The sequence below is a fragment of the Melospiza georgiana genome, chromosome 1 (assembly GCF_028018845.1).
Source record: "Melospiza georgiana isolate bMelGeo1 chromosome 1, bMelGeo1.pri, whole genome shotgun sequence".
Lineage (NCBI taxonomy): Eukaryota > Metazoa > Chordata > Aves > Passeriformes > Passerellidae > Melospiza > Melospiza georgiana.
This window is the reverse complement of record NC_080430.1, coordinates 112,197,791-112,224,066: the sequence shown is the minus strand read 5'-3', so window position 1 is coordinate 112,224,066 and position 26,276 is coordinate 112,197,791. Positions and strand designations below refer to the sequence as shown.

At 39.6% G+C, this 26,276-nt stretch overlaps 1 protein-coding gene across 3 annotated transcripts in view; it reads left to right on the top strand.

Annotated features, from left to right (window-relative positions):
• Positions 1-26,276, top strand: part of NOL4 (nucleolar protein 4) — a 187,597-nt gene that overhangs the window by 48,375 nt on the left and 112,946 nt on the right. For all 3 annotated transcript variants that reach the window (XM_058022986.1, XM_058022978.1, XM_058022995.1), the window contains exon 5: positions 2,616-2,748. In XM_058022986.1, coding sequence (XP_057878969.1) covers positions 2,616-2,748 — 133 coding nt within the window. The remainder of the gene's footprint in view (positions 1-2,615; positions 2,749-26,276) is intronic.

The following is a 26,276-nucleotide window of genomic DNA, read 5'->3' as shown; positions in this document are numbered from 1 at the left end:
AACGACTGAAATCTCCTAATTCTCTCATCTTCAATTCCACATTTTTAAGCTGAGACCACTGATGAGAGGGAAACCGACTTCATCTAAAAGGAGAACTCACCACTGTGTGGGAATTTAGAGCTGTGCTACAACTGCTATAAAGATGCCATAGGTACTCAGTTTTTGTTCCCATGCCCACGTGTCCATGCAGATTCAGACAGAGGTTTACACAGATAGAGGTGTACACAGTTTGGGAAGTGAAGTGGGAAATATTCTGCAGTGCTGTAGGCAAACAGGCTGCCTATGTGTGTTGTTTTATAACTGTGCAAGTGTCAGCCACAGCCCCCTTTCTGTGAGCCCATCAAATTGCCTAACCTCAGAACTGAAATATGTGAGCTGCTGCTTGCTGGTTCCTGCAGGATTCAATGAGAATTACCCCTGCATTTTAACAGAGACACAGCAATCCAGAAGGTCTGGGGGAGTTTGTTTTCTTATCTTGCTCTTTGAACAAGCAGAGTGCATTTTCCCTAAGCCTCAGACCCATCTGGTGTGTGTGTGTGCCCTGGCCCTGTCTGTCTGGGCAGGAGGCTGGTGGGCACCAGGGTCCATCTGTGAGGGCAGTGTTTGGGTGTTTGCTGCTGCTGTCACTGGGTGCTGCTACCTTGTGTAAGGCAAGACAGACAGGTGCCTGTTAGAGAAGCCCTCACTCTTCCATTTGTTTTTTTACAAATCCCTGAGAACAAGGTATGTTTACTCCCTTATTTGTCATTGTCCTGCTGTGCTAGGGCAGAATAGCTTCACTTGTGTGTTGTTCCACTCTTGCTCCTGACTGGCATTTGCAGTACTTCATCCTAATTTAACATGAGTCATTACTGCAGGGAACTTGCTTTCTGGAAACAGGAGAAATGTCCATACAACCTGGAAACACTGCTGAGACCTAGGGGAGGAGCTATATTAATACCTGTAATAGCCACTTCACAACAAGTACACAGTAAATAATGTTCTAGAGCTTGCTATTTTTCTAGGTCAGTTCTGGTGAACAACCCACAAAAATAGTCAGAATCCTGTCTTGTCCTGTTTTGATCAAAAAATGCAAATAAAAATGAATTGGAAAACTATTTCAAATATTTCAGGATGTACAAATCTATTTGCCATAGTTTCTCTCAGCTCTTTCAAGTACTTCTTATCAGGAGTAGCAATCAGAAAAGTTGTTACTGAAAATATATTGCCTTAGGTTTGTACATTGCCTCAGCCATTTCCAGAGCCAGACTTGTGGATACTTAATTTCTAATCCATGAGTGGATGTGTGAACTTCAGTGGGACTGAAGTAACTGAAGTCAAATATGTGTTTGAATATTTTCTGGACTATGCCTAAAACTGTTTTCTTTGATAAGTGGGGATAATGATCAAGACTTTTACTTTTTTCCCTTCTTATCATCCCTATAAAATGCTCTATAACTGGACTTGATGGATAAATCATATTAAAGATGTACAATATAGAATAAATTTGCAATGATTCTCCTGTGTTTATATTACTTTTATTTGCCACTGACTGTCACGACCATGCTCAGAACTTTTATAGGCTTTCTCATTTTCATAGATGCTTCTTTAAACAGAGTGTGTGACATCATGTCAAGGGAATTTGACCATGGATTCTTACCAGGTCAGGTTGCCAACCCCAGCCAGCAGCTAAGAACCATGTAGTGGCTTGCTCACTCCTCTACCCACTCTGGTGGGATGGGGGAGAAAATCAGAAAAAAAAAAAGTGAAAACCCAGGGGTTGAGATGAGAAGAGTTTAATAATTTAAACAAAGTAAAATCTACTACTACTACTACTGCCACTACTGCTACTACTAACTGTAATGAAAGGAGAGAGAGAGAGAAGGAGGGATAAAATCCAAGAGAGACATGTGATGCCAAATAAAATTCCTCACCACTCACAGAATGATGCCTTGCCAGTCTCCCTCTGGGCAACTCCTCCCAGTTTATATACTGGGAGTAATGCTCTGTGGTATGGAATATCCCTTTGGCCAGTTCAGGTCAGCTGTCCTGGCCATGCTCCCTCCTGGCTCCTTGTGCACCTGCTCACTGACAGAGCATGATACCTGAAAAGTCCTTGATTTACAGTAAGCACTATCTAGCAATAACCAAAACATCAGCGTGTTATCAACATTATTCCCACACTAAATCCAAGGACAGCACTGTACCAGCTCATAGGAAGAAAAGTAACTATCCCAGCCCAAACCAGGACAGGGGTCACTCACAGGGGTCACTTCCAGGTGGGAAAGGTAAAGGATTCAGGCAGGGAATATAGGGAGGTCTCCTCAGCCAAATTTGAATAACAAGGGCTTGGTATGGGGTCTCTAGTTACCAATTCTTTTCTGGAATATACTATGGAACTGCTATGTAGTATCCTCATTGTTGAACAAATTGCATTTATCAGATCATCATACCAAATAAATGCTGTAGTTTCCTCCCTCTTTTTGATGTCCTCTGCTTGTTTTCTTATATACAAAAATGTTTAACGTGATTACACTTCACACTGTGTGTGAGTGAAAGAAATGGGAAGAGAATGAACTGCACATATAATGTGAACAGTGCACCATGTTTTCTGACATGTCTCTTTCTATTTGCAGGATGAAAGTTCTATAGAAAGTGATGAGTTTGATATGAGTGACTCAACTAGAATGTCAGCTGTAAACTCTGACCTCAGCTCAAATCTGGAGGAGAGAATGCAAAGTCCTCAGAACCTCCAGGGCCAGCAGGATGGTAAGGCTTTCATTTTGTACAGAAAATGTGGCATTGCCTGGTTTTTACTCCCATTCTGTGTTTTCTTTTAGAATTTGCTTTTCTTCATAGTGTGATTCATTAGGTAATTTGAAATACATGTTCCCTATATCTCAGCATGAAGAAGAAGAAATTAGTTTTTTGGGGTTTTTTTCAGGTTAATTTATTTGTTGCTTTGGCAACAGGTGAGTGCTTAGATAACTATATCTTAAGTAGCATTATCTTACTGTTTCTAGATGTACATCTGTAGTGTGACCATGCTCAGGAATAAAAGGAAATGAAACTCAAACCTTTCTCAGGCAACCTAGAAAACAGAAAGTTGTTTTCATGAGGAGGGAGAGTAGTGTCACAGAAGCTGGTTATTTGGGAGATAGGAACTGGAATGTGATATTCAGAAGACAGGATGAAAACAACAAATTCCTATGGAGAAATAGAGGCAAAAGATGAGAAAACAGCAAGCACATTTGAATGTTAATTGTTTCTTTTCTATAACACAAAGCTACTATTTGGTCAGAGATAAAACTGACTTGGCATTGAAGGTACATGAGTTTGTAGTCTTTGGATTCAGCCCTTATTATATAGCAAGATAAATGAGTCTGAACTGGAGTGAACTTGTCTGGATTATGGAGCTCACAAATAGCCTGTCTACTCAGACTGTGACAGTGGCTCAGGAGTGGCACATGAATGCTCAGCACCCAAAGTTCAGGTCTATTCTATTGCCATTAGAAACAACACATTGGAATTCTGTACTTGCTACTTGGGAATTCCCTGATTATATGTTCCAAATCAGAAATGCTTTTTGTATTTATCTTGAACACTAAATATATGGGATTTGACTAACCTTGATGCTTTGCACTTCATGTATCATTGTCATTTGCTAGCTGGTAAGATATTTAGGTGAGAATGGGTGTGGTGCATAGTGACTGGTAGGACCTGCTGATGGCTTGGATCTTCAGCTGCATTGCTCTCCAAACAAAGGAAGAAGTAGGATGTGTGTGATCATTTGATAGGCCAGATTCTAACCACAACTGCCTTTTGTCTGAGTGTCCTCAAGCCATCACAATTTTTTCAACTTTTAACCAATTTCTGTCTACATATGTTCACTAGACAAGCAGTTCTGATGCATATGATGTATGAAAAGATAGTTCCCTTTTCTGTTGAAGTTTGGCTTTTCACAGGAGTAATATAGTAATATTGCTGACTTAGAGGTTTCAGGGATACTTAGGAAGGTGATTTTTTAATGTATCTGGCTTTCACTGCAATACTATGCTGTAGAAGTTTCACATATATAGTTTCTTAATAATAATTGCATGCATGCTTATGTCTGAAATAAAAATTATAGCTCAGTACAGTAACCTGTGAAGAAATGCCTGTCATACATATCTTAACACCTGCTACAATCAGATTCATGTGCCACATGTAATCATATTAGACCCTAAGTATGAATGATAAAATGCTGCAAATCTGTCACTTGCTATTTGAAATAAAGGGAAGTAAATCCACTGTGGTCTTTGAACTTCAGACAGTGTGATCTTGCAGTATGGCTTTAAATCTCTCAGCTTTCCTTCCCTTCCTCCCAGATGGCACTTGCTCACCTTCCTAAGGCAATCCTATTTTTTGCTGTGTCTTCTGGCTAAAACATCTGCTGATAGAGAGATTTGAAATAGCCACTCTCCCTGCTTCATTGTTTTCCTTTGCTAGCTGTTGTCAGGTAGCAAACCTAAGTGTGGCTAGTTATAGCAGCACTGCTGTTTCAGATGTGGGACAAGGGGCTGAAGGAGGAGCAGAAAGACATGAGAGAAGTGGGGGGTGGGGAAGAAAGAGGAGAGGAGAGGGCAAGAAAAAATAAGATTGGAAGAAAATAAACAATATGAGAGATAGAGGAAGGGCAGTTGGAACAGGAAAGAGGGAAAATAAAAGAGAACTTAAATTAATTTAGCAGTACAATCCCTTCTGCTCTCACAGGCTGCATTGCAAAATTTTACGAATTTAATCCTTAATTATAGCACATGCACACTGAAATCATCACCAAAGCATGAGACTGTGTCAAAAGTGATTCTTGCTCCCTTCCCTCAAACACTCTGCACGTCTATGAAAGTTTATGTCAGCCACCACATTCAGCCTATACACAAAGACACTTGGCATTTGCCTCATCTGAAATGTGTTTGCTGCATCCTGGCAGGTGGAAATTTGCTGTTGCATAAGGTTGCCTGTGCACATGCAGTTGGAAATGGTGTCTGGGGTGGAATGGGACAGCACAGGTCTTCTGCTGCCCCAAGCATGCTCTTTTTGGGAGGCTAATTTGCTAATGGGAATCATTAGGAAAACTGCTGCCTGGGGTGGATTAAGGACAGCTCCAGTGTACCTAAAGGTGATGTGTTTAATCACTTTACTTACCTGGTTTTCCATGTGAAATAGCATGAGAATATTTTGGGACATCCCCTGTTTTTTTTTCTATGGATTTAAATTGATTTGGTACTAGAATATAAACAGTCTGTGTACCCTAGAGGAATGTAATAGTGAGCTGGGCCATGCTACTGAGGGAGAGATGGAGGCTCCTCCTCCAGTTCAGTTTATCAGAGCATCAGAATGTTGACACTATCTATGTAAAAGAAATATGATGCTTTCATAGCCTCATCCCTTGGGGCTGTACTTGCATCCTACTTAGACAAGCATTTTTCATTGGGAGTCCATTAGAGACTCATACTAGAAAATTTGACCTGAGGTTTCTCAATGTGTTCCAGCCTAATACTGTGTCCTGTTTCTCATGGTTGGGTTGCTTGAGCCTAAATAGAATAAAGTCAAGTATGAGAGCAACTCACAGTATGAGCTGAAAACAATAGACTTCTACACCCAGAAATGCCATGGGAGGTGAGAAAAATGCTGAGGAGGGAGGGCACAGAGACAGAAGGTGCATATTTGCTCAGAGTAGATGGGTGCTGGCACTGCACAAAAGTCTTGGGTTCTGCAAGGGGACTGAGGCTTCATAATACTTGTACTAAGCTTATTGGGTGGAAAGGGTACAGGGAATTAAGGAAATAATGAAAAGAGTGGAGAGTTGGTGAGTTGCATCCATGGTCCTGAAGTTGCTGCAATACTACTAAGGACAGTTCCCACTTTAAATTAGCCTTTGTACACTTTTAAATAACAGGGTCTTGAGTCACACCTGCTGGTGAATGGCTGAAAATCCTGAGCACCTGCAGGGCTGCTGCAACAGTGGGGTAGGAGTTAGAAAAGGGCTGCTGCTCTTCCCTGGGGAGATGGAAAAGGAAAGGAGCTCTAATTTACAATTTGTTCATTGCCCAGCTGGGAATGGGGTATGGCTGTCTGCTCAGCAGTGCCTCAGAGGTGTTTTCTCTTGCAGCCAGCTGGATAATAGAGCTGCAAATTGCTCATGTGTTCCTTTCTCTTTTGCTTGCCTCTTGCTTCCCCAGACATGACACAGTTCTGTGTCCTAAGCTGGTTCTTTGGAGTGAGCCCTGTGTGTAACTCATCTGCAGGCAAAGCTCCAACTTGAGAGCTGTGTTTAATTCTCTTTTCTCTTAATAATGCTCTTGGGGCTCTGATGTTGCTGGATCAAACCCTTTTGCCCATCTCAGACCACAGACAGCAGGCAAGGTTTGTGAACTGAGTTGGAAATAAAGGAGCTTTTTTGTTTTTTTTTAAGTTAGTCGTTCAATCTGTTTAAAAAAATGATTTTTGTAGTGAAAAGTGACCTCTAGATAGGCCTTCAAAGAAGCAGCAACAGCTTCTACTCTGAGTGAAAATAAGACTTTTGTTGCCCTTGCCTGTTAGCTGAAGCCCTGTGCAGAGCAGCTGGGTGTGTTTCCCTCCTCACCGGGGAAGTTCATTACTTACCAAGACATGAGATATGTAGAGGGATGCTCTATTAGAGGGAGTTTAGAGCATTTACAACCGTAGAAGTGAGGGGAATTAAGTATAAATTTGACATTGCATTTTTTATTGTTTGGGTTTTTTTAACTGTGTGAGCTATCAAGTAAAAGTCAGGGATGAGACTATTTGACTGTAACTCAAACTGAAAGATGCAGAATTGATTTATTTTCAGTATTTTTCACTCTACTGAGGTACACTAAAACATATCAGTGATTAGTCTGGATTTGGGTGGAGGGACTGTGTTCAAGAGTCTCTTCAATCTAGGTTTTAGAAAATTAGAGTTATTTATACATACACATGTTTATTTATACATACACACAACTACCCCTCACAGGCACTGTGTGGAGACATATAGGAGCTAACAATGACAAAATATGTCAGAAGTCAATCTTTAACAGGGCTTGTTCTGCCAATTTAGATGTAGAGATTAATAAGCTTTTCCTAGTATTATTTCTTCTAATTTATAGAAAACTGAGCAATAATATTGTAATGCAATGGAGAATTATGTCTTTGAGTAGTTTGTGATCACTTAGATGGTGTCAGCTCTCTTTCCTTGGCATGTTCAAATTGCCACTTTTACACAATATAGATGTAGGAAACCTGGCTGTTAACATTAACTATTCCTTTCACTCATTTGTGTTTGTGACAGATGCAAGTATTGGAGTCAGCCATCTAAATACCTGTTTTCTGCATCAAAGCTATAATCTCTACACAATGGCTTCACCTGAAATAAGTAACATTAGCTGATTAAGTTGTCAAAACTGACTGTCTATGCAAGAGTGAAGACTTGCTGTTGATTTTTTTCTCTGAACAAAGTCCAAGCCAAGAATTTAACCCATCTTCTTATTCAAAACTTGTTGTAGGGTTTTACTTCTTTGATTTTATCTTTATTCCAGTGAAACCTGGACTCCCTGCCTTGAAACATTGACTTTTCTTTCTTCTCAAAGCAATTTAAGTTCAAGATATACGAGTCCAAGCGCCAACTGCAGGGCAGAGTGAAGACAGATTAGTGAAAGAGCATAAAGGAGTAAATTGTCTATGCTGTTGACAATGTATTGGCCCTGCTCTTGATCTTGAGTAAAGTTAGAGGCAGCAAAGTCAACATGAGAGCAGATGATTCACAGCATTAAATCCATGCTTTTTGGATTTTAAAAAAACCCTTTTTGCTGGCAATTAGGAATTTTCAGTGGAAATGTTATTTTACATTAATTTATAAAATCAATTTGCATCAAAGAGAATTGTGCTTTTAATTTTTGTTCAAGCACTGACAGGTTTTACAAGTGTCCTTGTTCTGAATGAGTTCTAAGTCCACTTCACTTCAGTAAAGGCCCACTAAAGGTTAGCCAAACTGTTTGCAGAGTTTAGATATCTTTTACTGAAAAACCTTTACTGCTTTAGACTTCAAAGCAAAGCACCTGAAATTTCTGTGGTATATGGGATAGACTGACATTACCACATGAAGTCATAAAGCCTTAATAAAAATACTAAAAATAAAATAAGAAGCAGTCTGTCAGTTTTCCTAGATGCCAGCTCATATACTTTCACAGAGTCTTTCAATTTTAGGGACTTCTTGTGACTTGACTGGTTTTATTTGCAATCTGTAGATCCATATCAACAAAGCTAAAATGCTATTAAAGTTGTTTATAATGCTTATACTTTATACAAGACATTATGCAAATTAATAAGCATTTTAGTGTGAAGAAAAAGCTAATTTTTCAGAAAGAAAAGGTATTTTAACTGTGTTAAAGGTAATTTTACTGTGAAGAAATAATATTTAAGGTAACCCTCCTTTAATAGGGAGAGTTTTGGCTGGTTAAGAATGTTAACTTATAAAGAGGATAGAAAAAAACATTACTTTTTTTTTTATTTGGTGAAATGGCAGACTGTTTAAAATTACATTTGAGCTAGGACCAGGTGATCTGACAATTTTGTGATATATTCAGACCTTCCAGTCTTGTTCAAGCCACTGGAACTTGCAAACGTTTGGGAAATAATCTCACTTCTTATCACTCAGAGTGAAATGATAAATACTAGTTTTCTGAAAGTAAAAATCTAAGATACCTGCCTGTCTCATGGCAGTGAAAAGGGAGCACAGATGTAATGTACAGAGGCAAAGGTCTCCTGTCTCTGCAGCTGTTGCTCTGCCACCTTCTGCAATCACCAGTTTTCTTACTGAATAAAGCAAAAGACAGTGCAGTCACACATATTTGTTTCTGGGTGAGTCTGTGGGCTGCACTGCAGTGTGTCACAGATGTCAAAATCACAGAGGTTTCTTTAGACAGGAAGTTAGTTATAATATGTTCCTCTGTCTGAGAAAATCAGTATCACCTTCACCTAAGCAGAGTCAAAGTGTACCTGAGGAGCTGGCATGTGATGATATTTTGCTTCAGTGGAGCTGCACCTGGAGCGATTTACTCATCAGATTTGGTTTGATGGATTGTTATTTGCATAAACCAATGCGTTGTAGTGGAAGGTGTCCCTGCTTATGGCAGAGGGGGTGCAACTAAATGTTCTTTAAGGTCCCTTCCACCCGTAACATTCTCTGATTCTGTGATTTAAGAAAGAGGAGGAAAATGGTGAAATATGACCAGAAAGTCAGAGTTTTGGAAATCCAGTTTCAGTGGTGCTTTAATGGCTTCTTTAGAAATGATACCCTATCAGTGCAAAAGGCATTACAAGTGACACTGTAATGACACTTGAACAGTGCTACAATGTCACTGACAATGAATATTACTGAGCCTGGGCAAGAGCTTGAAATGTTGCTGCATCTGTGTTAGAAACTTTCAGCCCTTAATACTGTTGAGGAGAGCTGGGTGGAATTTTCAGCAAATCAAGTATTTTAATGGACTTGCTGCTGACGAGGCAGCTGCTGTGTGCATTGTCATCAGAATACTGAGTTGATACATGAGGCACTTCTATTGTAAGAGAGGATGAAAATCTTCCTTTGACTCTACACACAATTCAAATTTGCTCAGAATTAATCATCAACATTTCTCAATGGAGAGCCCTCCTTCCTTTCTCCTGGACCTACCTAATCATACAACAGTCTCAAACTGGGATTTGGACACGAGCCCCCATCTCATTGAAGCATAGCAAATGGATTGTTTTTATAACTGACTGTTTTAATATGTAGAGTTACTGTATTTACATTTGCAAGCATCTTGTGAGTTGGCTTTAGTGAACATCTCCCCCCTGCTCCCTGTTTTTTCTGTGTGTCTTATTCCATCTTATAATAACTTGTGGGATTTTTTTTTTACATGTCTCTGTTTGTTTCTTATCTTATACTGTAATTTGCTTTAGAGACTAAAATATTATTAAACATGAATTATGCATTGAGCAGACTCTCTGCTAGAGTCTGAGTGGTCTGTTGCAAGCAGAGAACAATCTTGTTTCCCGCACCACCCTCCCAGCTGCACAACTGTCACTTTCTATTACGCTTGCCTTGAACAATTGAGTGTGGCTTGTAATGACAATAATTGCCTCAAAATTGTTTGTCATGTTTGCCTTGTTAGCAACAAACTACTAACTGTTGGTTACAATCAGGTTCTCAGCTATTACTCCATAATTACATCAGGGAATACTTGCAGCCAATATTAGCTGAGAAATTAGAATTATCTTTTCACAAGTAATGCTAAAATGCTTGCAGACCATTCACTCTATTCACAGCCACTCATTTTTACATCAGCAATCTAGAGGTAAGTGAAGCTTGCCCCCATGTAAAAGGCTAGCTGCAGACCTGTGTCCTTTTGCATCTTCAGAACAGTTGTATTACTGTTGCACATGTCCTGTAACAAAAGGTATTTCACTTTGGCAATATTACTACCCATCGAGCTATCTCTTCCTTATGCATGTACTGAAGGCAGTCTGCTTTTGATTTCAGTGTACAAGTCCTCGTAACTAAGCTTAGCTGGATTTCTGAAAGTGTTGTTTGGTTTGGGTCAATATCCTTTGGTTTTTTTCCCCCTATCTTAGCATATCTCAGGCTGTTCCCTCCTATTTCTCTTTAGAATCAAATAAAAGGAAGGGCATTCTGCTACAGAGATTTAGTTTTGCTTTCCAGTAAAGGCTCTTAATACATTTTATCCTTTCATATGTACCAATTAACTTTAGCAGAGGCTATGTGCACAGATTGCTTGATTTAATTTGTCTACTTCCTTATAGTAGAAGCAGAGGGTTTTTTTCATAGTTACTGTTAAAATGCATGCTAGGCATTGGCTCCCCCCTTTTTTTCCCTATTACATATACCATAGAATAATATAATAGAGCATTTCTTTTTCAGGAGAAGGAATGTAAAAGAATGTGCTTTAAAGAAATTTAATTTAGCCATTGATTCTTCACTGTGTTATAGTTTAATTAAGGAAGCTGTTAATTTATTTTTTTCTGAACAGGAAATTCCCTGGAGACATTGGGCTGTCTTGTGAAAGATATTTTTAATAGAATTTTTTTGAAGCATTTATTGTTTGATAAAATTTTTGTAATGCTGAATGTTTAAAATTAGTAACCCAATGAAAATAGTTTGATTGCAAGAAAAAAATGAGTATTTTTTCAGCAGTATAGCATTTTGGAATATTAAAATACATAGGAAGTGGTTAGATATATTTTCCTGAGATTTGTGAAGAGATGTTTTCAAATAATTGGTTTAATGTTGCTAGATAGTCACCATATTTTTTGTCCTGAAGCAGAGGGACATGCCATCTCTGGCACTTCTTAATAATAGGATGGAAGAAACAGTGCAATCATCCTGTATGTTTCAGGATAGCCTGAACTCCAGTGTGTTCTCCAAGTATTCCTGAACACTGATAGCGTGGTTTGTTAGAAAGATAGTAGAGGTGTTTTGCAGCCTGGCTGGAGACACAAAGATAAAATAATGATTAAATTTAGCATCAGATTAGGATACAGCTTGTTTACAAGTTTTACAAGTTTTCCAGCCTTGGTGGCTGGTTAACAGCCTGCTGGGAGGTGTGCGAGGCTCAGGCACTCTCTCCACTGCTGCAGGCCAGGTGGAGACTGACCAATTCTGGCCATTGCAGGAGCAGCCTTCCCTACTGACAGACAGACTGACAGACTTCAGCAGCTACTCAGAGCCACTCTGGGAAAAGATGTGGAGGAGCACACTATTTAATAGCCTTTGTTGGCTCTACCACATGTGATGCTGAGAAACCAGCCCAGAACCTCAGCCGTAAGCATTGGCATTACTAATAGAATAAATTAGGATAAAAGCTAAATTTGTGTAATATACAACTTTCAGACTTAGATGCACAGAACTGAAGAGAAATTGATGCCTTAAGTCAGCTCCAAGAAGCTTTTCTCCATTTTCATCAGGACACTGGCCTTGCAGCCAGAATGTGCCTTTCCAGCAGAAAGATTGCCTTGAGACCAGTCTCTACTGCAGAGATTCCTCCTTAAGGGGATAGTTCCATCTCTGTGTTTGAAGTCTTTCCTCAGTGCCTCAGTTTAACTTCAGTGTTTTACAAGCTTCCTTTGTTGTGACATAAATCAAGGAGTCAGTTTAATGCATCTCTGGAGGACTAGTCACTGTTTCTACTGAACTTATACCTCTTCTGATATCCCATGGTGGAGTTCCCTAAGTAGAAGGCAGAGCAATCCTTGTTAGTAACCATCCAAGATCCCTGCAAAACTTTTGTAAAATAAGTCATTCCTTCTGACTGGAAGGTGGAATTCAAACCTCTATGCTTAGCTTTTTGTACTTTGAAATCTGAATTTTGCTTAAGTGTAGATATTGGCAAGGAGAAGCAAAAAAGATCATAAACCAGAAAAAAAAAAGGCATGAGATTCGCTAGCAGCTTTTAAATAAGGCAATATTAGTAGATACCTTGGGGCAATAATTGATTAGAAAATTTGATTTTTTGCTTTGAGAAGCTATAATAAAACCATGATATCAACAGACTAATCTTAAAAGTGATAATTGCTATTACTAGTTTGATAGGAAAAGAAATTAGGAGATGCAAACTGGGAGTTTTTTTTTTTTTGCTCTGCAAAAACAATATAAAGAGATGACATTTCAGTTACTCAAAGTTACTGTTCTAAGAAGAATCAAAAAATGAAGTGTAATAAAATTTTAATGGCTTAACTGGCAAAGACCTACAGTGAGTTTGTTATGTCACACTATAAGTGTCTCATGAATGGTTATTCTGAAGGGATCTGATGCTGCAAGCTGTCAAAGAGAGAAGGAAAGACAGAACTACACGATGTGGGAACTCTTAATATGAATTACTTGGAGTGGAAGAAATAAGCCCTTTCCAAAAGGAGGTGGTACAAATAGTGAGAGCAGCAGTGTGGTCTAAAGAGCTAGAAAGTAAATAGAAGCAACCAGTGCTTTCAAATTAGTTTTTAAAAAGTCTCCTTGCATGTGTATAAAGAAACTATAATTCTTAGTAATAGTCTTTGAATAGTTTACAGGTCTGCATCCATCTTCTAGATTTTCTGTCTGTTTAAAAACAATTGGTAAAAGATTTAAAAAATATATCCCTCCATCTTTTAAAAGATATCCCTCCAAGGTAACTGTCCAAGGATTGTATTTGTATCAGAAGTTTAAAAGAACTTTGACTTTTAGTGACTTAGTTTTTAGATATTTTATCCTGCATGATCATCTCCAAAATACATGGATGCAATGAAAATCCTACTGAAATAAATAATGAGAATTTCTATGAACTCCAATAGAGACAAAGTTTCTACATGTTTTCATAATAATGTTTTCAAACCCTGCATGTTTTCATAATAGGTACTCTGTAGCTGAACAAATTCAGAAGTAGTTAATATGGGCACTGAAACTGCTGCTTTCTCTTCAATTAAACCATCAGTGCAATTTATGCAGTGATGATAAGTTTTAATTCAGCAAGTTAGCCAAGCTCTGTCTGATCCTGTATCTTCATTTGTTCTTTCTGCTACACTTCTGCAGTTCTGTACTACTTATACATGCTCTCCAGGAACTGCTCCTCTTAGATTCCTGGAACAGGCTATAATCACTGATTATTCCTGTAGGACTGCAGTCCCAGACTTGAAGTTGTACATATTACTGTATCTTCTGCAAATATGTATTACTTTAATCAAAGGCATGGATATTGTAAGGTCTCTTAGCACAGACAAATATTTTTCTCTTCTCTGAGCCATCCATTCAGCAGTGTGTTTACATTCACCCCCCAGAAAAAGTGGGGCCTAAAATGATTACTTGCTCTAGAAATTGAAGGAATGCTGGTGACATCATTTAAAGACAAATGGCACAGATAGATTTCAAAGAGTGAAACAGCAGCCTGGCCAAGTTTCTCATAATAATTTAAGAAAGAGTGTTTCATGGTGATCCTTGAACTTAATTATCTCTGTTGGCATTGTAAAGTGTTGATTTCAATAGGAGCTTTCTTAAGTGCAGCTTTTCAAAGGAAATGGTAAAACTATTGTTTTTCTGAGAAACAATTTTTCACCACCTAGAAACTGGGTACACTTATAGCCTTTTACAGGCAGCTCTGATGCTATCATGGGCACACAGAAGAACATGAGTTTTTGAGAAGAAATTCTACTACATGGATAATTTACTTGGATGCATAGTGGTAGCCTATTTGCCCTTTCTGTTTCTTAGAACCCATTCCAGTGTAATGCCTGGTTTAGAGTAGTCCAGTTCCTAGAATCATAGAATTATAGAATTATAGAATCATAGAATCATGGACTTATAGAATCCATGTAACTTGTAGAGTTACAGAATCATAGAATAAACTGAGTTGGAAGGGACCCATCATGATCATAGAGTACAACTCCTGGCCCTGCACAGGACACCTCAAGGGCCACATCACATGCCTGAAAACATTGTCCAAATGCTTTGTGATCTCTCTCAGGCTTAGTGCTGTGACCACTTTCCTGGGCAGCCTGTTCCAGTGCCCAAACACCCTCTTGACAAAGAACCTTTTCCTGATACACAAATTAAGCCAATCTGACTCAGCATCATGCCTTGAGTCCTGTCACTGGACACAAGAGAGAAGAGATTGGTACCTGCCTTTCGGCTTTCCCTCACAAGGAAGTTGCAGACTGCAATGAGGTCTCCTCTCAGTCTCCTGTTCTCCAGGCTGAACAGACCAAGTGACCTCAGCCACTCCTCAAAAGGCTTCCCCTCAAGGCCCTTCACCATTCTTGTGGTTCTCCTTTGAATGCGCTTTAATACTTTAAAATCTTTTTTTATATTGTGGTGCCCAAAACTACACACAATATTCAAGGTGAGGCCACCCCAGTGCAGAGCACAATGGGACAATCCCCTCCCTTGCCCAATGCTGTGCCTGATGCACTGCAGGACATGCTTGGCTCTCCTGGCAGCCAGGGCACTGCTGGCTCATGTTCCAATTGCCAGTGACCAGGACCCCCAGGTCCCTTTCTGTGGTGCTGCTTTCCAGGCTCTCATTCCCCAGTCTGTACACAGAACCAGGATTGCCCCATCCCAGATGCAAGTCAATAGTCTTTGTGGCAGTTCTGCTCAGTTTATGGCTTTTTGTTTTTTCTTCAGGCTTTGTGGCGTTCTAGTGCAGCTGCTGTTTATTGTAGGTGCTTGATGTGAGCCTCTGTGAATAGAAAAGAATTCTGCAATATACTTTTGGGGAGAAGGACAACAGGCATGTCCCAAGTCTGGCATGTCCCAGTTGAGCATATTGTAATGAAACAGCAGCCCTTTGCTTTTTAGCTGAAATATGTTGTAGGACCCTGTGCTACTTGTGATCTGGCTAACACCTGGGCATGAGCAGACTGGCCAGAATGATCCCAGACCTAACTGATCATCCAGTACACATTTATGAGGGGGAAGCAGATGCTAGCATACCAGTGTCTGTGGTTGTTTTAATGTGTAGGCAGATAGAGAAGAGAAATAACTATTTGAACTCTTTCTGCCTTGCTGAATGAATTTCTCTCAATAATAAGGAGTTTCTTTAAAGATATTTCTGTCTTGTGGGTCAGGAAGAAATCTAGTCTCCCATACTGTCTAACTGTCTCTTGGAATACTGCAATGGAACCTCAATGAAAAAATGAGGAGAAACCACTCTCTGGACTTCTCCATTATTCCTGCTCAGAGTGAAAACTGTCTCCCTTCACCACCCTTCAAGGCAGGAAAATGTTACTTATTCTACTTTCCCATGTGAGTATATGGTGGATGAATTTCCATTTGTTTCTCCGTGTCTGTACACACAGATGTGAACAGAAATCAGTTCTGAGGAAAAGTCCAGAGAGAAGAGAATTAGAAATGTTGTGTAGGAAGTTGCTGAGATTGAAATGCAGTCTGGCTCTCCCTTCTGAAATGTCCACTTTCCTACTCAGTTTGGTGTTAGCAAACTTTGTCAGTGTACACTTGATCCCATCTTCCAAATAATTTGTGATGATATTAAACAGCATTGGGCCCCACACAGATCCCTGTGGGACCCCACTTCTGGTCGGTTCCAGTTTGAAAAGGAGCTGTCACCACCACCCTCTGGGTGCACCCTGTCAGCCAGATCCCCACCCCCAACAAGGACTGCATGTCTGTGGATCGTACCACATCACTCTGTCCAGAAGGAAGCTGTGGGTAAACATGTCAAAAGCCTTGGAGAAATCCAGCCAGACAATGCCCACCTTCCCCCACATCAAGTGAACCTTATTGTAGAAGGTGATCAAGTTTGTCGAGTACGATGTGTCCTTGGTGACACTGCCTTGGGCTTTTCCCAGTCATGTGCTTCATCTGACATATGAGAGCCCCTAGGAGGATTTGTTCTGTAACATTCCCAGGGACTGAAGAGAGACTGATGAGCCTATACCTTCCTGAATCTTCCTGTAAGACCTTCTTGTAGGTGGGAGTGGAATTAGTCTTCTACCTGTCTCCTGGGACATCCCTGGATCTCCAAGGCTTCTCAAAGGTTATGGAAAGCGGCCTCAAATAATGTCAGCCAGGTCTCCTAACAACACCTTTGGGTGGATACTCAATGGTATCTCCTGTAATAGTTCCCACACCAAATCTTCCTCTACAGTCAAGCGGACTCTGTTTGTATCAACCTGGATTTTTGTTCCTGAGGCCAGGCCCAGCAGTGCAGGTAAAGAGAGAGGTGAGGAAAGTCTTAGAACCTCAATTGTTGCAGCATCATTGGTGACTAATCCACCTTTCCTGTTTAACAGAGGGCCAGTATTTTCCTTCTATTTCTGCTCATTGTTTATGTACTTGGAGGTTACTTTCCTGTGGTGGCATGTCTTGCTTTCTTGCTTTGGTGTGCATGGAAAAGGTTTTGCTTGAATGTGTTTCAAATGTATCACAAAGTGTGTGCCATCTATACCAGCTTGTTTTTATCTCCTCAGCAGAGGCAGCAGTGAGAAACAACAGATATCCGTATCTGCAGCTCCTATTAGAATATTACAGGCTTTATCTGATGGACAGCAGTAGCTAAAACAGTTCAACAGCACATTCTTCCTCCAGGAATGCAGCAACAAAAATAAATTTGGATGTCTGTCTCTTGTACAAGTAGCTTCTATAAATATATATATATATATATATATATATATATATATATTTATTTATTTATATATAAATTATATATAAATTGTATATATATGCATGTGTGTATATACATATGTTCATGCAAAAATAAATATGAATCGATAGTGAAGCTCTGTCCATCCTTCAAAGTGTTCTTCTGTTACAGGACAGGGGAATCATAGGGGCTTTCTCTCAGAGCCATTTGCTGTGGTGCTGTGTAGGGCAGATCAGAGACTGAGTGGAGAAGACTTGTATGACAATCCAGCTGGAGTGCTGTGTGCAGCTCCAGGATCATCAGTACAAGAAAGATGAGGTTAGATTTGTTCCAAAGGAAGGCCACAAGAATTGTCTGAGGGATAGAACAACTCTTCTGTGAGGACAAGCTGAGAGAGCTGGGGCTGCTCATCCTGGAGAAAAGCCTCTGGAAAGATCTTAATGGAGCCTTTCAATATTTAAAGATGTCATATAGGAAAGAGAGAGAGGCTTTTTTCCAAGGCATACAGTGACAGGACAAGGGATAATAGTTTTAAACTGGATGAGGATAGGTTTTAGACTGGACATAAGGAATTTTTTTTTTCTTTATGATGAAGGCAGTGAAGCACCGGAACAGGTTGTCCAGAGAAATTGTGAATGCTCCATCCCTGGAAATGTTCAGGGCCACGCTGGATGGAGCTTTGAGCAACCTGGTCTAGTTGAAGGTGTTCATGCTTATGCAAGGGGTTGAAAAATGGGACTGGTCTCAATGTCTGTTCCATCTCAAACCACCCTTTGTTTCTTTGATTGCCCTAATCAAGGAGAGAACACATACACTTCAGCTTATAAGACCTCTGTCAGAAAAGAAAGGAGACTTCTGGATCATTTCAGGAGGAAAATTTTTTTTCCTGCCATGCCTGTCTGGGCAGCCAATAAGGTAGCAGCATCATGAAAGGTCCCAAATTGAAGAGTGGGTTGAATAATTTAAAGCTGGATATTCTTGTTACTGGAATATGATCAGGAGGTGTTTCCTTCCTCCTACCACCTTTCATTTGTCTACCTTTGTTGTTAAAAGGCTTTTTTCCCCTGCTATCATTTAAACATCAAGACAGTTTGAGAAGGAAATGAATTCTGGAGTAAAAAGCTTTGTGCACTGGTGTCAGGTGATAAGGAGCAATTTTTTTCACAAGTTCATGTAGTTATTGGGGAAGAATGCTGAGGCTTTTTTTGTCTGTAAGGTGTGGATTTTAGCAGGAGAGAAGTAGTTTTTGTAATAATCCTTAGTTCTCAGTCTAAGAAAATCTGAAATAATTCTCCTCAAAACTTAATGTTTGCTTATTTGCCAGCTGAAAATATGTCATGGGAAAGGAGAATGGTAGTAAAAGAAAAGATGCTGTGTTTTAAAGGCTTGCCCCTTGAGGAGAATGGACCAGAGTAGACCAAATGGAAAGGTAACCTATCTTCCTGCTTGTTTCTGGTTTGGATTCTGAGTATGAGATGAGAAAGTTAGTCAGCTTTAGCAGCAAGGAAAAGCAGTTTTCCAGAGAGTTGCCTTGTGGACAGGAAGAGAGTCAGCAGTGATGGCCTTGGCAGAGGCGTAAGTGGTAGTCAGACCTCTGAATGCTGCAGAGAGGCAGAAGGAGAGGGAGAGCTCTTCTGCCATTGGTGCCTTTTAAACCACTGCTCTTGGGGAAGTTTTGCTAGTTCTCTTCTAGTTACTCCCTGAAGAAGCTGTTTAAAAGAGTGTTACTTGCCAGTGTGTGAAAGAAAAACACCAGTGCAGGCAAATTTGGATGTCTTGCATTATACTCTGTCTTTATAGCAAATGAGGTCCTAACCTTTTTTAAAAAGAGGAATTATTTTCTGTTTACAATACTGATTTCTGTCACAGTTGATAGTTGTCAGTGCATTCCTGTAAGCAGGAAAAATGCGATCTTAACTTTATTATTAGCACAATATGTCAGTCCAAAGTGCAGTTGAAATAAAGGAAACCTATTGTTGTCCACTCACTTTTCATTTTCATCTTCAAATAGTGGAGAAACCACATAGATGTTTGTGGTAAACACCTGTGTCATTTCAGTATAACAAAATCTGTTTTGGAATACCAGCAAGTCAGTAACATGGCATAAGTGGCATGCCTTATTATATTGTCTGTGTTCCAAAAGAGATGCTGTCACCTCTTCCACCCACCCACTGCATGTGGAGTATCTTTTCAAAGCAATCTGAGAGTTTTTTTGCCTATGCATTTAAGCTGAAGGTCTGATTCAGTAGTTTTATTGTTCAAAGTAGTAGTACTAAAGGAAGCCTTTTTAATTGGGAGCATTTGGAGGAGTGTTACTGTCTTTGTTACATGTACTCATCCATACAACAAGAGTGACAGCTTTTTCCAGTGACTCAGAGCCTCATTAATCCAGGAGGTTTAGAGCTATTAGCAGAGATAGCACAGCTCAGGAAGGTTACTCTCCCATCTCCCTAGATACATCAGAAGGTTAGTGGAGCTGTGGAAATGAGGCAAGACAAGATGGGTCTTCTGTCAGAGGAGGGGACTTGGACAGATGAAGAATGTCTGTTGTTTTGTATCACAGCAATCTATGTATTATTTAGAAGCTGGAGGTATCAGAAGTTGCATCATGACTGAAGAAGCAGTATGACTAAAGAAGCAGTATGCCAGAACATACCTTGCACCCTCCAAAATACAACAGAAAAGTCCAAACCATGTGGTTTAATAAATTCAGTTTCCAGTTTGGTGATGCTGGAATTTATTGATGGCTGTAACCTGGAACCCTGGTGAATGGATAAACAGGAGGAAGGACATTACTGTCATATTCCTTTCATGAGAGCGAAGAGAGATGATGGAGGGTTTTTGGCAACTACAAGCTCTGATGGGAATAAGTTGTAGAATTAGTGGAAAAAATTCCACCTTAAATCTGAATTACACCTTAATGAAATGTGACCAGTTTTTGGAAGGGAAGTATGGAACACTGAAAATTGTTTGTATTTGTTTTGTCTTTTCCCCTGGATGTTCATGCTGATTCAGCACTGAATATATTTATAATATTTTTTTCTTTCAAAAAAATCCACTCCTTTGATATTAAGGAGGAACAGCTTTTACACTAAGACAGAAATCTGGAAGATATTTTAAGATCCACCTACATCTTATGAGATAGTCTTTACTACTCTAAATTTGATTCCCTAAACATGCCAAATACAAGGATGAGTAGAACATATGGATTGGCCAAAGGTGTCTGAAGTAGGAGCCTTTTTTTCTGCCTGCTACAGCTCAGCCTGAAGTGTGACAGGCACTGTTGGTGACACATTTGTGCAGGAAGGATAGGCTAGAAGCTTCCTCTCTGGTAAGAGCTCCCTGGCTGCATGACATGGTTACATAAAAAGCCACAGGAAAGCTGTGAGTTGCTGATGTTTCCGAGGTTGGGCTGAGGCCTTGCTTTTGGACTTCTCCTTACAGCTGTATGGATCTGCTGCAGGCAAGCTTTGGCAGATACACAAAAATCCAGTGAGTTCCTTTGTTCTTTGCTATAAATATGGCCATCAATGACCTCTTTTAAGGCTTTTGTTTAAAAAAAGTAGTTTAAGCTTGAGCCCTGGTTCTAGGTCTTTATTAGCCAGTGTTGGCGGCTCATGGGTTGCACATCCACCTCTTTAGCCTAAATGAGTTGAAAAGTACTGATGAACCCTGCAACATGGAGAGGACTTTAGCAGCAGAGATAATATTGGATGGTTTCACCAGTTACTCTGATTCCAAATTTTCAGTTTGCTGCAGCGTCTGCCTTGGGCTGGAGTCCCCTCAGGGTCAGCTGAGGGCAGAAAAATGCCTCAAACATGCAGCCTTTCCTTATTGTCTCTCAGATGGGAGCTGCTGACACTCTGACCCTTGATCCATTTCAGGACTAATTCAAACACATCTGGAAGTGGGCTCAGACTTTATCCCTTTCCATTCAGTTTGCCACTTGCTATTGACTCCACACTGAGGTAGAGGCCCCTGTGTGCTCAGTTGCAGAGTTCAGTGAAGCTGTTGCCCATTGTGTGGGCTCTCACTGCTCTGGTTCCAAAGAGACTGCAGCCAGGAACACACAGGAAGAGCTGAAGGTTGTACAGGCTCTCCTCAGCTTCTGACTCTTAGAAAGCTTGGGAGGAGCAGGGTAAGAATAGGGATTTTAGCTGATTAAATGATTGATTCCATGTTTCTCTTGGCAGGACGTGTCAAGAATCCTCTGAGCTGTAGGCACCTCTCATTTATGCACAATATACTTCCTGGGTTTGGAGGAGAAAGGAACATACTGTTTTAATAGAGATTAAAAAATAATAAAAAGTGCACAGGTTGCTCAGCTAAACTTATCATTAACAACTTTGGCTACATCCTTAGGAAAAGATTTGATAATGAAAAGCAATCATCCTATCTGAATAGACAGCTATTGGACATAGACTGCCAAGAGATTGTCTGCTGACCTCTTTGAAAATATGAATGCTTAGCTGCAAATGTTTTAAACTCGTTCTTTTTGAACTGCACAGCCTATGATAATCAGTCAAGAATAAGTTCAATGAGTATGTGCTGGAGGATATTCCTTGAGGGGAGAGATTTTTGCACTGGCACACATATTTTACATCACTGCAATTCCCTGTGTGTGTTCATATCTCTTTGGACTCATTCCCACAGTGTTTGTTTCTTTCCTTCAAATAATCTGCCTTTGGTTAAGTAGGTTTTCCATCCTTTTAAAAAACCCTATTGCATGTTAAAGGTTCACCTTTTTGTCAGTGTTGCATTTTCTGTCTTAGTGTACACAAATATGTGCAAAGTTATGAATATATCCAGAAGATATTCTCTGAATACTCTTTATATTCTAAATCTACACAATTGGTGCAAAATCATGCTTTTGTGACGATTTTAAATTGTGAAAGCCACCTTGACACAAAGGTCCATCAGAAGGCAGTAGATTTCATGCACAGGTGGACACAACTGTCTTTTAAATAAGAGTCAACTTTTCAGATTGTTCATATGATTTATCATTTTTTCATCAGCATATGAAGGAGACCACACAGAAATCTGTTGAACAATTTTGATTTAGACTTTTTGGTTTTAGTGTGAAGGTGTACTGCTATGTGAGGGAGACAGCTACTCTGAATCTAAAATGTATCTGAAAGAAATAGTATGAGAAATCTAACTAAAGTGAAGTCTCTTAATGGGCAAGTGGGAGGCCCTCAGGCAATGAGAATTTGATTTTAATATTGCTTTCTTACTAATACTGTATGAGTCTAAGTGTTTCTTCTTAGGAGATAAACCCCTTTGATTGCCTGAGAGAAAAAGATAGTTAATACCATCTGTAAAAGCCATTAAGTGTTTGTTAGGCCTAAATATCACAAAAGCCTTTTAACTAGTCACATGGGCAGGAAGGATAAGATGGCTAATATGCCGATATATTCATATAGATTGTCCTCTTTGCCTTTCTGGATTTGGTTGTAAATCTGACTCTTTCCTATTGAGGAGTGTGGGAAAGATAAAAATCCTGAGCTGCATTTTAGGTAATGTAGGGGAATGTAATGTCATGACAAAAACTTTAAATAAGCAAATTAAATGAGCAAAAGCTTCAACTTTACAGCTGAGTGTCCCTTATTCAGCCATGAAATCCATGTCTTTGAGATTGCATTAAGCTAATGTAGACTGATTTTTCATAGGTCATTGAGACTTGCCCTTTACTGGTTCCTTTACTAAATCACTTCAGGGTATCCTATCTATTTTACACTTGCTGATAGGCACTGCAATATGACAGTTTAGCCAAAATGCATGAAAAATCATTAAAAAGGATATTTTACTAAATACTGACAATATCTGGCTCCACATATGACAGTGTCTGGCTCTCTTGCTTGGAGTCATGGCTAGCTACACCATGTGACAAAGTCCTCCTGTCCCACAGTCCAGACTGGGGATGGTCCCAAGCCTTCTGCAGAGCAGTTCTGACTTGCAGCTCTGGGGTCTCTCCAGGCAGGATGTGTGGGCAGAGTGAGGACTCCTGCCCTGGCTGGAGAGCCATCAAGAGCTTCCCTGTTCCTTTAAAGACTCAATTTCTAAATAGGCCCTTCAGAATGTTTGGCAAATATTTATGTATTAATCTCAGAAAATTTTAAAATGTCCACTGCTGATTCAGAATTGGGTTTTGATGGCTAAATTTGCAAAGGTATTTAGCTGTGTAATTCTCTTAAAAATCAATGAGAACCAGGTCTCTATCTACTCCCTGCGTAAGAGTTGTGAAATTATGCAGGCATTTACTATGGGTTAATAACTCTAATAACATTTTGCTGCAGTTTTTCTTTTGTGGATTTTCTCCTGTTTTGTTTTCTGAAGAGCATATTTGTATTTAAAAACATAATGTAACCATCAATTACTGTAATAGCCACTAGAGGTCTACTGATATCAAAATTCCACCAACATCAATTATTTCTGCAAGTATTAAAAATATTTCATCCAAAAGAAAATGCTTCCTATTAAATATAGTTTGCTTTGTGAGGTGTATAATTTAAATTATCTGAATTTTAACCCCTGAGAGTTGTTTTTAATTAAGTCATATTTAACTGAAGTAGGGAAGAATTGAAATGTAAAACTCACAACTGAAGAGTGACTTAGAAAATTGCCAACTATATTAAAAAGTAATTCACTGGGTAGAATATATTTCTTAGTGGTTAACCTTGAAGCAAACAATCTTTTAATGAAATTGTTCTACAATTAGTGGCTTCTTATGGCATTATTGAATTCTATATGCCTTTGAGGATTTTTTTATTTCTCAGAAAATAAATCAATCTTCAAACCTTCTTTTCTGTGACCGTAGTATGATACCTTGTCGATTTCTAACAGCAAGTGGGAAGTAGATTTTGCTGCCTTTAATTTAGGTCTAGTTATTTATCACAGGAACAGGAAGGCACTCAGTGGGACAAATGGGATAAAAAATAATATTAAGGACTTTTTTCCAGTGTCACCATCAGGTGACAAATACTTCTTTTCAGTCAAAACAAATGCAAAAACCAAACAAAATGGGTAAATTGCAGTTCCCTGTGATTCATGAGCTCCTTACCTAGAGTTTGTAGGGATTCAAGCTGGGTCATGAGAAGATTCCTTTGAGACCTAGCTAATGTTCACGACTGTCTGTTCCTATTCAGCAAAATGTTTTACATCCTTTTTGCTGTGGCCTAACAAGTCATGGAACGGTACCCTGTGCTTTTTTTTGAAAGAAGGTGGTATCACAGGCATTGTCACAAAAGCAGCTGCAAAAGAATATAAACAAGGCCTGATTCAGAACATTTGTAAAACTTTCCTGATGTGTACGTGGCTGTATTAGGTGCTTTGTTGAACTGGGATACATCTTAGTGGAACTATTTATTGTATATTGCGTGAGTATTGGGTCTTTTAGTGAAATATTGTTTGTTTTCTGACTGTATTGTGACTGCTGCACTCCCCCAGTTCTTAGCCTAATGCTGACTCTTCCCTTGTGCACAGTTTTCCTCCCTCACTGAAAGATGAGGGCTGTGACAGTGTAGTGACTTCAGTTAGTTCTGTGTGTGAAGTCAGTAGCTTGTGGCTGATAGCTAAGGTAAAAGAAAACCTTCAAAGTGTGTCTCTTTTTTCGGACTGTTTATTATACTGGGAAAAAATCTGATGGATGCATCTGTCAACCTTAATATTTCTTGATGTATTCAGACCTGACTCTCACTAGTCAGAGTGCTTAGTATGAGTACACCTCTTTAATAGGAGAGGAAATTGTTAATATGATAGCAGAATAACTCAGTGTAAATGATTAACTAAGGTTTTCCATAAACCTGTGTGTAAATGTCCACTGTGTACCTAAGTCATGCCCAAGATAGTTCTCACTTATTGCCCTTTGTGGAAATATTTAATTTCTCTCCATCTTCAGTTTAAAGTGGAAATGACACTTGAAGAGAGCAAAACTTTCCTTAAGAAAGAGCAGTGAAATTAGTTCTTTTCAGAATAACCTTGCTTTCCTCATTGGACTGTTGGAGAGTAAGTCCTTTGCATGAAAGATAAAAGAGCAGATTCATTCAAGGCAGTTCTAGGAGGTGTCTCTCTGCAGGAGTGTGGAGCCAGCATCCCAACAGGGATTCCCCTGAGAGAGCAGGTGGTGGAGCTGCTCTGCCCTTTCTAGGGGTTCAGGGGAAGGGTAGTGTGAAGTTGCTGTCAGGACTCCAAAGTTGGAAGCTGGTTAGAGCAAAACAGATTTAGCCAGAGTAGCTGGGAAAAGTGAGGAAAAGGGTGCATTCTCCAGCCATTTGTCTATCTATCCTGTTCATTAGCATCCATTCACCACCTCATAGCTCCTGGATGAAAAGTTATTTTATTTGTGTTCATGTAATTGAAAACTACAGATAATTATAATTGTTATTGCTGTAGCTACTGTTATTAATGTTATCATCATCATCTCTCTTAATAGTCCCCAGAAACTCTTCTGGAGCTAGGTCCACACACAGACTTTGTGATGACTGTAGTTGTTCCCAAAGTGCTGGGCAACAGGCAAAATACTGTGACTGTCTGGCTTTCCTCCTGAACATCCTATACTTGAGAGGAATGAATGCTGAAAAATGATAAGTGTGAGGGACAGAAAAGATACAAGATACACCATGGGCAAGGGCTATTATGTTTTTCATATTTAAGTAAAAGCAGATGTAAGCTATGTGAGGCTAATGGGGCATTACTTACAGGGTCTCAATGTAGCAAAACTAATGGGAACATTTTTCTTCTTAGCTCTAAAATATAGTGTTTAAATGGAATTATATGGCAGAAAGGGTGGAGCCAGCATGGCATTTTCTCCAGATGTTTGAATTTCTAGTTATTCTTTTGCCCGAGCTGGTGATTCATCTCTTCAAAGCTTTATTCCCTGTGTCTATGTCAGCAGTATTGTGAACACCTTCACAGTCTCATTTTTGTTTCTGCAAGTACACGGTTTGGGGGGAAAAAAAGAATATAGAATATTTGGACTTGGAAAATGCACCTTACGATCCTTTTTCCCCTGGGTAGAATGGGGCAAATTTCCATCCTCTGGCTTCCAATCTCCATAAGAAGAGGATGAGGAATCAAAAGGCAGTTCATTAGCACTGGCTATGCTCACTACTATTGCAGGCTGGGACCTCTGCC